The sequence below is a fragment of the Rhineura floridana genome, chromosome 3 (genome assembly GCF_030035675.1).
Source record: "Rhineura floridana isolate rRhiFlo1 chromosome 3, rRhiFlo1.hap2, whole genome shotgun sequence".
NCBI lineage: Eukaryota > Metazoa > Chordata > Lepidosauria > Squamata > Rhineuridae > Rhineura > Rhineura floridana.
The window spans coordinates 193,181,382-193,196,187 of record NC_084482.1 but is presented as its reverse complement, the minus strand read 5'-3'; the positions used below and the strand labels follow the sequence as shown (position 1 = coordinate 193,196,187).

At 43.7% G+C, this 14,806-nt stretch overlaps 1 protein-coding gene across 2 annotated transcripts; it reads right to left on the bottom strand.

Moving 5' to 3' along the window:
- Positions 1-2,558: 2,558 nt before the first annotated feature.
- LOC133380918 (acetylcholinesterase-like) lies at positions 2,559-14,548 on the bottom strand. Of its 2 annotated transcripts, none has more exons than XM_061619140.1 (5): positions 14,462-14,548; positions 13,959-14,007; positions 11,264-12,770; positions 6,474-6,637; positions 2,559-2,833 (listed from the first exon to the last, which is right to left on the bottom strand). In XM_061619140.1, the coding sequence occupies exons 2-5, from the start codon at positions 13,984-13,986 to the stop codon at positions 2,772-2,774; spliced, it is 1,761 nt and encodes a 586-aa protein (XP_061475124.1). In that variant the 5' UTR covers positions 13,987-14,007; positions 14,462-14,548; the 3' UTR covers positions 2,559-2,771. The 2 variants fall into 2 exon arrangements, with proteins under 2 accessions (XP_061475124.1, XP_061475123.1); XM_061619139.1 differs by lacking the exon at positions 14,462-14,548 and adding an exon at positions 14,110-14,333.
- Between the last annotated feature and the right edge of the window lie 258 nt (positions 14,549-14,806).

Below are 14,806 nucleotides of genomic sequence, written 5' to 3'. Positions count from 1 at the left end.
CATCCAAGCTGGTGGCCATTACTGCATCTTGTGGGAGCAAATTCCATAGTTTAACTATGCGCTGAGTAAAGAAGTACTTCCTTTTGTCTGTCCTGAATCTTCCAACATTCAGCTTCTTTGTATGTCCACGAGTTCTAGTATTATGAGAGAGGGAGAAGAACTTTTCTCTATCCACTTTCTCAATGCCATGCATAATTTTATACACTTCTATCATGTCTCCTCTGACCCGTATTTGAAAGCATGCTGCTTCCGCCTATGAAGGCAGAGCATAGTCATCATGGCTAGTACCCTTCGATAGCCTTTTCCTCTATGAATGTGTCCAATCCTCTTTTAAATCCATCTTAGTTGGTGGCCATCACTGCCTCTTGTGGGAGCGAATTCCATAGCTTAACTATGTGCTGTGAGGCACAAACTATTTTAATAGTACAGTAGAGAGGAAGCAGGAAAGGAATGCATGGAATGTTTTGCCCACACAATTAACTGAGTTATACTGGTTGATTGGTGGAAGGGTCTGGTGGATGGATGGTTCTGTCTTAAAGAGGAAGACAGCCTTTTGGCTCTTTCCAATTCTATCAAGCTGTTCAAGATCCAATCAGATGGAGGCAGGTGGGAGAATACCAACGTGCACTTAATAACAACACAGACATGATTGCCAATATTTATTTTATTCATTTTGTTTATGTCCTGCCCTTCCTCCAAAGAGCTCAGGGTGGCAGTCATGATTTTCACCTCCACATCTTATCCTCACAACGACCCTTTGATGTAGGTTAGGCTGAGAAACTGAGTGACTGGCCCAAGGTCATTCAATAACTTTCATGGCTGAGTGGGGGGTCTGAGCCCTGGTCCTTGTCCAACACACTAATGTCGAACACACTAATATCACCACTACAGCTGAACTTTTTACACCAATCTCCATGCAAAATTCCAGTTTTATGTCAATGTCATTTTGTCGCTATAACATAGAGGCAGCAACAGAAAGCTGGGAAAGCTGTTTCAAAATAGAGGTATCAATGACTGTTATACTTCTTACTCATCTGGAAGAGATACAACTCTTTGAGAATGAACTTCGGCTTTCAGGCAGGTCTTTATAAAAGAGTAGCAGGTCCTGTCTAGGAAAATGACTCTTGATAATTCCACACTGTAGATTTTCCTGCATTTGTTTCCAGACGGCTACTGGGAATCTCTGAGGGACACAAAACACTTGGTGCTCTTCTTATAAGGGGGAGCCCTGCTTGGCATGGTTGTGAAAGGGTATTATGGAAGACCTCCCCAAAAACCACAAGTGCAGGCTATTGCATATCTGAGGGTGTGCTGGTTTTGATCTAAAGAAACAAACAAACCCCTAAACCAGCAGCTGGGAACCTGTGGCCCTGAAGATGTTGTTGGACTTCAACTCCCATGAGCCTCAGCCAGCGTGGCCAGTGGGCAGAGATGATGACTATTGAATAGAATGGACAATAGTGGACAATAGTAACTATTGAATAGAATGGACAAATGTCAGGGATGATAGGAGTTGTAGTCTAGCAACATCTGGAGGGCTACAAGTCCCCTAACCCTGGTTTAAATGGTGTGTTTTACATCAGTGGTTTCATATTTTCAACATTGTTGGCCCCCTTGTGATTGAGAGGGCATAAATATTTTCAAACAAATATTTCAAGATTTCTCCACATGATTTGAAACAGAGAGGAAAGAAGTTCCTCTTTGCACTGCACTCCTGCTGTCTCATTATTTATCATTATCGTTTCACATTTATAACCCGCCCTTCCTCCCCAAGGGGAGACCAGGTGCTAGTGCTACAATAACCCATTTTTCATAAGAGGCTGGAGGGCATAGGAGGTGTTAATTTTAATTTTGATAGGCTTTTGCCTCAAGCAAGGCTTACTACAGTGGCGGGAAACCAGTTGGCTCTGCAGATGTTGTTGGGACTCCAACTCCCATCACCCCCAGCCAGCATGGCGAACAGTCAGGGACATTAGGGGCTATAGTCCAACAACATCTGGAGGGCCACAGGTTCTCCAGCTCTGCCTTACTACTTGTGTTTGCTGCTTCTGTTTTGAAATTTAAAATAAGGGGTGTACACTAAAACTGGGGAGTATACAGCCTTTAGGAAGAGGCATAGTAGCAGAAGGAGGAGGTGGAACAGCATTTCTAATAATTCTCTTTTGTTTTCTAGTTATTTATATCCCACTTTTTCTCCAAGGAACTGGTGTACAAACATGGTTCTCCCCCTCCTAATTTTATCCTCATAACAACCCTGTGAGGTAGGTTAGGCTGAGAGACAGCGGCTGGTCTAAGGTCATCCAGTGTGCTTCATGGCCAAACTGAGATGTGAATCCTAGTCTCCCAGGTCCCAGTCCAACCTTCTAACCACTATACCACACTGCGTTTGGAAAGTTGGTAGGTTAAATTATTTGGGTTGCATGTGTGTACAGGAGTATGTTTCTGAGAAAAAGTAGTGGTTTTAGAGTCCATTAGTGGAAAATTACTGTAGGCTCCCTGGAATCAAACAGGACAGTATGACAGCATAATCTGAAATAAATATAGAATATAATGCAATCAAAATTAACCATTTTAAAGCACCATTTATTTCCATGCAAATGATTAAATTACTTCCCACTGAAATCTTATCAAATGCATCTTTAAAATTCTTAATTCTGGCTGAACAAAATAGTATTCTACATAGAAGTGTGGGCCGCTTCCTCCCAATCCCCATGATCCTCCTCTCACCAGCCATACTTCTGCCTACCCCTGAAATACACCTTCCTCTTAATTCACAGTTCCTCCTTACTATCATCCTTCTGTCTGGATAGGACAGAATCTTCTTGGGATTTGTCTATGAGAAAAAAAGGAAATAATTATTGATTATTACTTTTATTTTTATTATTTCAGTTTCTTACCCACCGTCACCATAATGTTCCAGGGCAGGTTACAACAATTTAAAAATACAATATTAAAGCCAGTTTAAAACAAATTACAGTCACAAGAGTTGAATAGTTCCCAAAATATATCTCTTTCAGGTGTCAAAGGCCAATATATGATGGAAACTACATAATGAAGGTGCCAGATGTAGCTCTGTGGAGGCCAGAGGGGGAATTTCACAACTTGGGGACTATTACAGAGAATGCCCTCTCCTAGGCTGCCCCCCTGAACTTCTGTGTGTGGTAGAACTATCAACAGGACCCCCTCTGTTTATCTTAATGCCTGAGAAGGTTTGCAGGTAAAGAGGTGGTCTTTCAGATATACACTTACTATCAAGAACAAGATAACCAAAATGAGACCTGTTGTTATGTGGTAAACAAAAACTGAGAACGTTGCTTGCTAGACGTTCTCTGCTGAAGTTATCCATATCCAGGAAGAAACAGAAAAGGTGCCACATAGTAAAATGTATGGTCTCTGCACTCTAGCTTTTTAAAGATATGTCCTTCACGAGGCATTCTCAGAAAACTAACACCCCTCAGACACTACTTCTCCAAGATGACTAGAGTCATTGCTATACTTAGTTCAAGACAACTGTCATGGATGTGTTTTTCACCAGTTACCTCTATGTGGCCAAGATGAGAATCTAAGTATAGCATAAGCTGGGAGAATGTAGCACTAATATAATGTAGTGCCTTGATGCAGTGGCGGAGCATAGGAAGCTATCTTTTACTGAGTCAGGCCACTGGTCTATCTAGCTCAGCATTGTGTACATTTACTGGCAGTAGCTTTCCAGGAATTCTCCAGCCCTCCCTGAAAACGCCAGAGACTGACCCTGGGACCTTCAGCATGCAAGGCAGATGCTCTGCCATGGCCCACCCTCTCAAGAGTAGGCTGGATGAGGTGCAATAAACTGAGCTTGAGTCCCAGCAAGACACAAGTGTTAATTGGTGAGTGGTTCCTGTGTCCAGGAGATGTCCATCCTGTTCTCAGTGGTCAGCCAGATGCTTACAGGAAGCCTACAAGCAGGACCTGAGTGGTGCAACTCCCTCCACTTGTGATTCCTAGGAACTGATATTCAGAGGCATCTTCCAACAGTGGAGGCAGAGCACAGCCATTGTGGGTAGTAGTCATTGATAGCTTTATCCTCCATGAATTTGTCTAACCTCCTTTCAAACCATCCAAGTTGGTGGCCATCACTACCGCTTGCGGGAACAAATTCCATATTTTAACTATGTGCTGTGAGATGTACTTTCTTTGGCCAGTCTTGAATCTTCCAACATTCAGTTGCACTGGAGTGCAATTTGGCATTCCAAAAATGGAATGTCAAGGCGGTGTACAACAATATATACAAATACAATAAAACACAGGATGCATAAAAATAATACAAAATGGGTGGTATTGAACTAACTTGTCCTATTAGCATAAGGATTACTGCTAGCACAATAGGACTTCCCCCCTGTCCTCCCCACGTGTGCACTTCACACCCTCCCAAATCTGTTCCAGAGGGTTGGGGGAACCCCTAGAACAGATCTGGGTGAGGAGGGGGAGTCCTGTTGAGCTAGCAATAATCCTTGCAATAACGGGACCCTGACTCAGCACTTCACTGAATACAACCCAATAATCACAAAAATGGCTGGCTAAAAATTAAACAGCTGTGAAGGCCTGCCTGCATAAAAAGAACTTCAAAAGACGCCTGAAAGTCAAAAGCAAGGATGCTTGCTGAATCTCTGCTGGAAGAGTATGTCACAGCATAGGACTGACAACACTAAATGCCCAACTTGTAGCTGGCATAAATTACCTGTCCTCAGGTGCTTGTGTATGTGTGTATACAGTGCCTTACAAAAGTAATCAGACCCCCTGACCAATGCTCTGATATTACTGAATTACAAATGGTACACTGTAATTTCATTCTGTATTTTATTTTGAAACACAAACTCAAAATCAATTACAGTAGGGCCCTGCTTTACAGCACTTTGCTTTACAGCGTTCCGCTAATACAGCGGTTGTGAATTGTAGAAAGGCCCCGCTTTACAGCGCTGGTTCCGCTTTTACGGCGTTTTTTTGCCGCCGGGCTCCATTTTGGTCAATGTAAGTCAATGGGATCCGCTTTACAGCAGTTTTCGCTTTACAGCGGGGGTCCGGAACGTAACCTGCTGTATGAGTGGGGCCCTACTGTATTGTAAAGTGACATTGGTTTTATGTTGGGAAATATTTGTAAGAAACATAAAAAACTGAAACACGTTGCTTGCATACGTATTCAACCAGTGAAAGGTCCCAGTTTACATAGATGAATGAAATTGCCCTATCCAGGACACAATGACCTAACATTGGCCTCCACCTGTGAACCATTAAAGTTGCTGTTACACTGACAGGATAAAAAGCCCACTGTTGAAGGATCATTGGTCAGGCTGTGGATCTGAAGGAAAATAAAGACCGAAGAGCATTCTACAGAAGCTAGAGATAATGTAATATAAATGCATAGATTAGGAAAAGGGTACAAAATAATATCCAAGGTTTTGGATATCCCAGTGAGCACAGTTGGATCAATAATCAGGAAGTGGAAGCTGCATCACACCAAGCTGCCAAGAAAAGGCCATCCCTCAAACCTCAGTGCTTGAACAAGAAAGACTTGTGAGAGAAGCCACTTTGAAGGAACTACAGAGTTCAGTGGCTGGGAGTGGTGTAATAGTGCACCAGTCAACCATATCAAGAGCTCTGCATAACACTGGCCTATATGGGAGGGTGGCAAGAAAGAAGCCGTTACTCAAAAAGTGCCATCTGAAAGCACGTCTGGAGTTTGCCAGAAAGATGAGAGTGGCCCAGCTGCGATGTGGGAAAAGGTTTTGTGGTCAGATGAGACCAAAATAGAGCTTTTTGGCCAAAACTCAAAGAACTACGTGTGGCGCAAACCTAACATTGCCCATGCCTCAACACACCATCTCTACAGTGAAGTATGCTGGTGGCAGCATCATGCTACGGGGATGCCTCTCATCAGCAGACACTGGGCATCTTGTTAAAATCGAAGGAAGACTAGATGGAGCAAAATACAGGGAAATACTGCAAGAGAAACTGCTTCAGTCCACTAAAAACTGAGGCTTGGGAGGAAATTCACTTTTCAGCAGGACAATGATCCCAAGCACAAGGCCAAAGCAACATTGGAGTGGCTCAAGAACAAAAAGGTGAATGTCCTGATCTCAATCCCATTAAGAATTTGTGGAGCTCTTTGAAAATTGAGGTCCACAAGCGACATCCAACCAACCTGAATGAACTGGAGCGAATCTGCCAAGAAGAATGGGCCAAAATCGCTCCATCACTATGTGCAAAGCTGGTACTTACCTACCCCAAAAGACTTAAAGCTGTTATTGCAGCGAAAGGCGGCTCTACCGTGTGGGAGTTAATACTTATGCAAGTCATTGTATATGTGTGTGAGAAATGTGTCTATGTAAAATTCAAATCATTGTGCTTTAATTTTTTAAAAATCATGACTAAACGGGAAAATGTCTGTTATAGGGAAGGCTTTAGTTCTGTTTCCCCTTTCCATGGCTTCAACTCACTTGGCTTTGATGTCTCTGATAAAAGCATTTTCCAGAAATCACAGTGCCGAGCAGGTGATGGCTCCATGACATAGGGTGACTCTGTGCTGATACGGAAAAAGTTCTGCTCTGCAGGGCTGTAGAGGGACCATTTTATTTTGTCAACAACTGAGGCCGTGGGGTTGCTGCATGGAAAGCAAAGAAATAATTGTTCAAGGAGTGAGACAAAGGCTATGTACATGCCATACATTTAAAGCAAATTCCCCCAATCCTTTATTATTAATATTTTTTAAAAAGAAAAAAAAAATTGTGAAATAAAAAAGAATTTTATTTATATCTTTAAATAAATGTATTAGAAGTATAAAAATAAAATACAGAAAAAGAAATAATGTATGAATAATACCAATAACAACAACAATAAACCACCATCAGCTTACATTACGGACACAAAAAACATCAGTACATGCATCTTGAGTTAAGCACACAAATTAATTTAAGCCCTCCAGATCTCCAAACAGGTATCCACTTGAAATTGATGTCTATATGAAATATGTTCAAATGTAGCCAGGGCAGTGAGGTTCTCAGTCCATTTCATAACTAATGGTGGATATTTATCCGTCCAGACCTGAAGTATAAGTCTCTTATCAGCCATAAGGGCTCGCAAAATCCACTTTTGTTGTCCTGCTGTTAACCCCATGCTACAAGAATATAATTTAAAAATGCATGAATATCTGAAAATATCAAGGATTTCACAAGTACAAATTAATACAGGTACCAACTTCAGACTAGAAAGAATATATCACTGGCCAAGCTCATATATGGCTCAACAAGGCATTCTCAGGATTACACCTTCAACATTTATCTGTATTGGACAGTGCTTTCCTATACAAATGTTGTGGAGTCCAATATACTCAAAATATTAATGTATCATAGAATCGTAGAACAGTAGAGTTGGAAGGGGCCTATAAGGCCATCAAGTCCAACTCCCTGCTCAATGCAGGAATCCAAATCAAAGCATTCGGACAGATGGCTGTCCAGCTCCCTCTTGAATGCCTCCAGTGTCGGAGAGCCCACTACCTCTCTAGGTAATTGACTCCATTGTCATATGGCTCTAACAGTTAGGAAGTTTTTCCTGATGTCCAGTTGAAATCTGGCTTCCTGCAACTTCAGCCCATTATTCCGTGTCCTGCACTCTGGGTCGATCGAGAAGAGATCCCAGCCCTCCTCTGTGTGACAACCTTTCATGTACTTGAAGAGTGCTATCATATCTCCCCTCAGTTTTCTCTTCTCCGGGTTAAACATGCCCAGTTCTTTCAGTCTCTCCTCATAGGACTTTGTTTCCAGTTCCCTGATCATCCTTGTTGCCCTCCTCTGAACCTGTTCCAGTTTGTCTGCATCCTTCTTTAAGTGCGGAGACCAAAACTGGATGCAGTATTCAAGATGAGGCCTAACCAGTGCTGAATAGAGAGGAACTAATACTTCACGCGATTTGGAAACTATATTCTGTCAATGCAGCCTAATATAGCATTTCCCTTTTTTGCAGCCACATTGCACTGTCGGCTCATATTCAGCTTGTGATCAACAACAATTCCAAGATCTTTCTCACTTGTCGTATTGCTGAGCCAAGTATCCCCCATCTTATAGCTGTATATTTGGTTTCTTTTTCCTAAGTGTATCTTATCCCTGTTGAATTTCATTCTGTTGTTTTCAGCCCAATGCTCCAGCATATCAAGGTCCCTTTGAATTTTCTTTCTGTCTTCCACGGTATTAGCTGTGCCCCCCAATTTTATATCATCTGCAAATTTGATAAGCATGCTCCTCCTCATCCAAGTCATTAATAAAAATGTTGAAGAGCACTGGGCCCAGGATCAAAGTCCTGTAGTACTCCACTTGTTACTTTCGCCCAGTTTAAGAAGGAACCATTGATAAGCACTCTTTGAATACGATTCTGGAGCCAACTGTGGATCCACCTGATAATTGTTCCATCCAGCCCACATTTACTTGCTAATCAGAATATCATGGGGCACTCTGTCAAAAGCTTTGCTGAAGTCGAGATATATTATGTCCACAGCATTCCCCCAGTCTACAAGGGAGGTCCTTGCTGAATGCTGAATCAATCTCAGTTTCAGGTCTAAGGAAACATTCTGTACAGATTTTAAAGCAATTTCCCATTGTTTAGCCTATATAATACATTCTATTTCACTATTCCACACCCCTTTGAGTCCCTGAAATCTACTTTACAAAGATCCTTTAAATATTTATAATGAACTGTTATGGGTTTAGTATTCGGTAAGGATAAAATAATTCTAAAGTTGCTAAAATTGAAGGTGGTATCAGCCCTTTCGTTTTATAGACCCCAACACATAGCCATCTAAAGAGGGGTGTTAAATAAGTCATCTCTAAAATTACCCAAGCTGGGGTCAAGGCCAGCACCAGACATGACTAGGCCCTTTGACACTCCCTGCTTCAGGCGCGCAGCACCATATGGCCAAATACCCCTGCCTAATACAGATGGTGCAGGCCTTAAATAAGCCTGCCTGCCCCACCTACCTGTCATGTCAGCATACACCTCCCATGTGCTATGCATGCATGCCTACCATCACCCAATATGACAGTGGGGGTCCCCCTTAGGGTGTGCACATTGATGCAACAGGTAGCTGAGGCAGGTGGTCTTATTTAAGCCCCACATCACCTGCATGGGGGGGAGGTGCCTGGGGGTGCCTGCAAATTCCCGCTTTGTAATCCACAGCAGTGTTGGGTTGCTGAGTCCCGCAAGCTGCCACTGCTACAGATCACCAAGCAGGAGTTTCTCCCCCCCCCCAAGGAGGAGGCCCTCAGGAGCCCCTCTGGGCTGCAGGAGCCCTCAGCCAGGACCCAAACTGGCTACCCGCTGGCTCCAGGCCTGGCCAGGATATTCGTAGAAGAAGAAACTTGCCAATGATTTGCACATGCTAACAAATATGCCTTATGATACAAGCTAAAATCTGGAAAGTTAAAACCACCTTCCAACATGGGCAGCTGCATTCTCTTAAGTACAAATGAGGTGGAGAATTATCCCAAATAATCTTCCTGAGTTTCTGATTACTCTTTTGAATATATATTTGGGGAATAAGTAATGAAATAACATAAAATATATATATTATCCATGGCAGAATATTAATCTTAAATGTATTAACCTTACCCCAAATACTAAATTTAAGTAATGTCCATCTATCCAAATCATTGGTAACCTCCTTTATCAACTTATTCAAATTCAGTTTAATTATTTGAGAAGTATCTCTTGGAGCCCAAATACCTAAGCATATACCTAATACCTAGCCTGACCACTGTTGTCCACACACTGGTAACCTCCAGACTGGATTACTGTAATGCGCTCAATGTGGGGCTGCCCTTGAAGCTTGGGACCAGGATACCTGAAATACCGTCTTACCCCTTATATACCCAGTTGATGACTGCGCTCTGCAGGTGAGGGCCTCCTGCAGATACCATGTTATCAGGAGGTTTGTTCTGCACAATATAGGAAACGGACCTTTAGTGTGGTGGCAGCTACCCTGTGGAATTCCCTCCCTTTGGATATTAGGCAGGCATCATCTTTGCTATCTTTTCGGCGCCTTTTGAAGACTTCCCTCTTTCAACAAGCCTTTTTGGTTAAGACCTATCCCAGTCTGTGTCTGATAGAATTGCTCAATATGTTTTTTAATAATGTTTTTAACCCTTTTTTAAAGTTGTTTTTTTAAAATGTTTTTAACATTGTTTTGTTTTAGTGTATTTTAAGATCTGTTTTTATGATGTTTTAAAGTGTTTTTAGCGCTTTGTTTGCTGCCCTGGGCTCCTGCTGAGAGGAAGGGCGGGATACAAATTAAATAATAAATACATAAATAAAATATTAAGACCTCTGGGCACCAACAAAATTGCCAGTTAGTATACAAAGCAGGTAATCTATAGTTGCACACTGGAATTAATTCAGATTTTGACCAATTAGTTGTGTACCCTAAAATTCTGCCAGAACTACTGATTATTTTATTTATTCTGGTGCAGATGTTTCATGTCTACTAATAAATAGTAATAAATTAATTCCCATATAAAACTAATTTAAATTCTATTTGTTCATGAACAACCCCCTCAAGAATCTTGGGAACTGTAGCTCACCCCTCGCAGAGCTACAGTTCCCAACATCCTTAATAAACTGCAGTCCCCAGGATTCTTTTTGGGGGAGGGGGTAATGTGCTTGAAATGTATGATATGTGTGCAGCCAAAGTTTCAAAACACTCTCTGATCTCACACTGCTCACTGTCCCCCACAAAGACATGACACAATGCATGTTAATTGTGCAACTCTGCACTTGTGCAAGCAGTGGATGCAACCCTTCTTACAACCACAATGCATTAGTTCATAGCAGGTTCTGAAGGTCTTATTCAATACGGTTCATAATAGTTATCTATTGATGACCACCAGTCTCAACCTGCAAGGGAAAGAGGGTGGGTTGTGAAAGTGTCTGTCCCCGACAATGGCCACCTTGATATACAGACAATGCAGGTCGGCCCAGACAGCCTGAGATTATTTATAATTATAATTAGCACACCCAGCAAGTGACAAAACTGCCTAAAATGTAGATCACTGAGAATATTAGAAATGCCTCCCAATCTTAGTTTGAGTTTGGTAGGGTACTCTTTGTATATACCAAGTTTCATGCTAGGATTTTTTTGTTTTGCTAAGTCATTCTGCTAATAGGGAAGTGACTGTCTTTGTGGTCTCTGGGTGAGTGTCCTATATAGGGTGACAGAAGGGGAAAAAACAAACAGCTTTCTTACCCAGTTCTGGCAAACTCTGCCCAGTACCGCATTACACGAGGGATGAGCGCTAACTCTGCCTCCGTGTGAGTTTCATTGGTTCCCTTCATTTGTGTCAATGTTCCAAAAAGATACGGGACCTCATATCCATGGGCAGATCCCATCCATTCAGGCCAAACGGAGCCAATGCTGCGGTGCGTGAAAGTATAAGCGTATACGGGGCTCCCAGCCTCTGCCATCACTGTGGCAACTTCAGTCACTGGGCATACAAAAAAGTAATCGCCACAAGCTTGCGACATGGCTGAACGGTACCTCGCTGGGCCTTCAGGTTCCACTTGACTGTACCTCATAGCTACAGCTTGGACGAGGTCCTTCGTCGCATTGTGGACGCTCATCCTCAACCCCTCCAACAGCTGCTCCCAGGTCAAAAGGCTGTCGTTGAATGTGTGTAAGGAAGGACCTCCGTATAAGACCAAGACAGATCCTTCATCAGAAGTGGCACCGATTATGATAGGTTTAGCCTGGAAGTGCCTGGATTCTAGAAGCTTCCGTGGCTCATCGGTGAGGAAATCTCCATCTGTGGTCGGTATGAAGGGAAGATTCAGAAGTACCCTGGGCTCCACAACAGAGAGCTCGTGCTTTTGAAACTCTTCCGCCTCCTTTCCCTGCAAGCAACTCACCACAGCGGGGTCCTCATCTTCAGCACAGCCCATCAGTTCAGCCAGAGTGAGGGCTCTTCTCCTGGCCTCCTCAGGATTCACCCAAGCCCAGACTGCGACAGAAGTTCCACTCTGCAGCACAGCACGATCAAAAAGAGGCTGGCTCCCTGGCGAGAGTAGGTGGAGGCCTACAGCTCCTCCTCCAGCACTCTGGCCGAAAATGGTTATCCGAGTAGGGTCTCCCCCGAAGGCAGCTGCGTTTTCCTTCACCCAAGATAATGCCAACTGTTGGTCTAACAAACCCATGTTTCCTGGGACAGCTGGTGGCAATGAAAGGAATCCTAGAGCTCCCAGACGATAATTCATGGAGATCACAATGACATTCTCGGCAGCAGTCAAGAATGCCCCATTGTATGGAATCAGGGAAGTAGTGCCAACACAAAAGCCCCCACCGTGGATCCAGACAAGGACAGCGGCTGGATTGGAGGGCTGAGGATGGGGCATCCAGATGTTGAGGAAGAGACAGTCCTCAGAACGAGGAGTGTTGGCAGTCCATGTTTCAGCATCAGGGTAGCTGGAAAGAATTATCTGGGGGCAGGAATTACCAAAGCTGGTGGCCTCCAAGACATGGCTCCATGGATGATGAGGAATGGGCTTCTGGAAGCGTAATTTCCCTAGAGGGGGTTCTGCATAGGGGATACCCAAAAAGGCCATGACTGTGCTAGAACCAGCTGGGAGACACTTTCCTCGGATCAGGCCACTGCTGGTCACCACCACTGAGTCATCTTTAGTGGCAGGGGTGGATCCAACCAAGGAAAGGATAAGGAGGCACAAGAACCAAGGGGGAAGGTTGGTGGTTATTGCAGGAGCTGAAAGGGAAGCATCCCAAAAGACGTTACAGAATATACAGAGCAGGGCATTTCACAATAAATAAGTGAAGTCTTACTGGATCAGGCTAAAGCCCTATCTAGTCCAACATCCTGTTTTCACAACCGATAGATGCCTCTGGGGAGCCTGCAATCAGGACCTGAGTGCAACAGCACTATACCCACTTGTGATTCCCAGCAACTGGTATTCAGAGACATACTGCCTCCGACAGTGGAGGCAGAATTTGCCCTTTCAGAGCCTAGCATTGGTTTTGAGAAGCAGGTACCTCCAAAGTTAGAGCAGAGGTTTAGAACTTTTTTCCTGTTGAGAGCTGCATTCACCTGGTGATAATCTTTCAGGGACCAGCAGTGGTGAGAAGGGACAAAGCCAAACTTTTCTCTCTTTCTGTAACCCTCTTTTTTATTTCTCGGTCACCCCCTTTCCCCTCCTTGCCACTCACATACTAAGCCAGGTGATGTGTGAAGCATGGACCACAGGTTGGCCACCTGAGTGTGTTTATTTATTTATTATTTGAAATGCTAAAAACACTTGTCTATGCAGTTGCATCATACAGAAGTGGTGGGGAATCTGTGACCCTCCAGATGTTGCTGGACTACAACTCCCATCAGCCCCAGCCAGCAGGGCACACAATCAGGAATGACGGGACTTGTAGTCCAGCAACATCTAAAGAGCCACAGGTTCCCTACCCTTGTCAAAGAGCAAACAATTGCCCTGGTCCACCGTTTTTGCACCTGCCTCCCTTTGGTGGCCTTCAGGGTTTTAGGAATAATAATAGTAAAAAAGTAGATCACACAAGCCTGAAATCTGCCTATGCCTGTACTGAAGACTTCAGGAGAATGAGAACAGGAATTTCCTCTATAAGAGAAGTGGGTTACTCTTACTGCTTTTCCCCTTACACATACACAAAGACCAACTTTCACTTGCTACAAAGGGGAGGGAAAGAGAGCAGAGGATGTTTGTGAGATTTGCTGGCAGGAAGTGGGATTTGGCCTGCCCATGAAGATAGTTGCCTATCAGAGTCCTGAACAAGCAAACACCCATTTAAGGCTAGGATTTGAGACAGAGCGGGCCTAGAGACTGCTCGGACTTCTCCACCATTAATCCCTGCCCTTGATCTGATTTTCCGACCATCTGAGGCATATGGATCTTCCAAGACAACATAGACTCACCTCTTTCTTTTTCTACACTTCTCAGCATGTCTGTTCACTTCCTTGTTACCTGGGGAGAAAGAAAACAAGCTGCAATTATCTGACGAGCAATGACTCATCAAGTTGTACATACAGAGTGGGAGAAGAGTGTATAATTAACAGGAACTCTTACTCTGGTACCAAGAGACAGTTGAAAGAGATTGTTGTGGGTAAAAGGGGGCAGAGGGAGACGTTCAGCCAATAGATCTACAGAGGCAGAGCCGATGTCGTCGCCAGCTGTGCAACAATTCTCATATATGTGCAAGAGTAAGAGTGCTCTGTACGAGGCATAAGATCCTTTTGTACACTTGTATGCAAAAATGCAGGGCTGCAGAGCGCAACGCCAGATTTGACTGGGCAAGCTGTAGTTCCTAAACTACTTTTATTCCATCGTGTTACGTACTGCCTCTTTTGTAACATTTTAACTGTTGCAGTTGTTAAGCACAACCCCAAGTGGTGAGAGATTTCAGGAGTGCCACACATACCTTTGGGTTGGTTTCCTTGGAATGAAGGTCATTGGAGACTGTACTACAGTGGAGGCTAGTGCCCACTGGGGCTGGTAGGGAGGAAGGCAAGGGAGTCCAATAGTAGGTGGAGCCAGAAGCAATGACAGGCAGAGTCAATTAAACATTGTTCCCATCCTCATCCCTGTTGAGTGCTACAAGGATAATACTGAGACTAAGGAGTAGGAAGCTTTGGAAAGGCTCATTAACACCCCAACAGATCTTGGCGTCCCATTATGGGGGAATATCCCAATCAGTTTTGGTTTCAGCACAGATAGCAAGGCAAGTTGCTGTGTCTTTCCAGCTACAGAGGAGACAAGTAAAAAA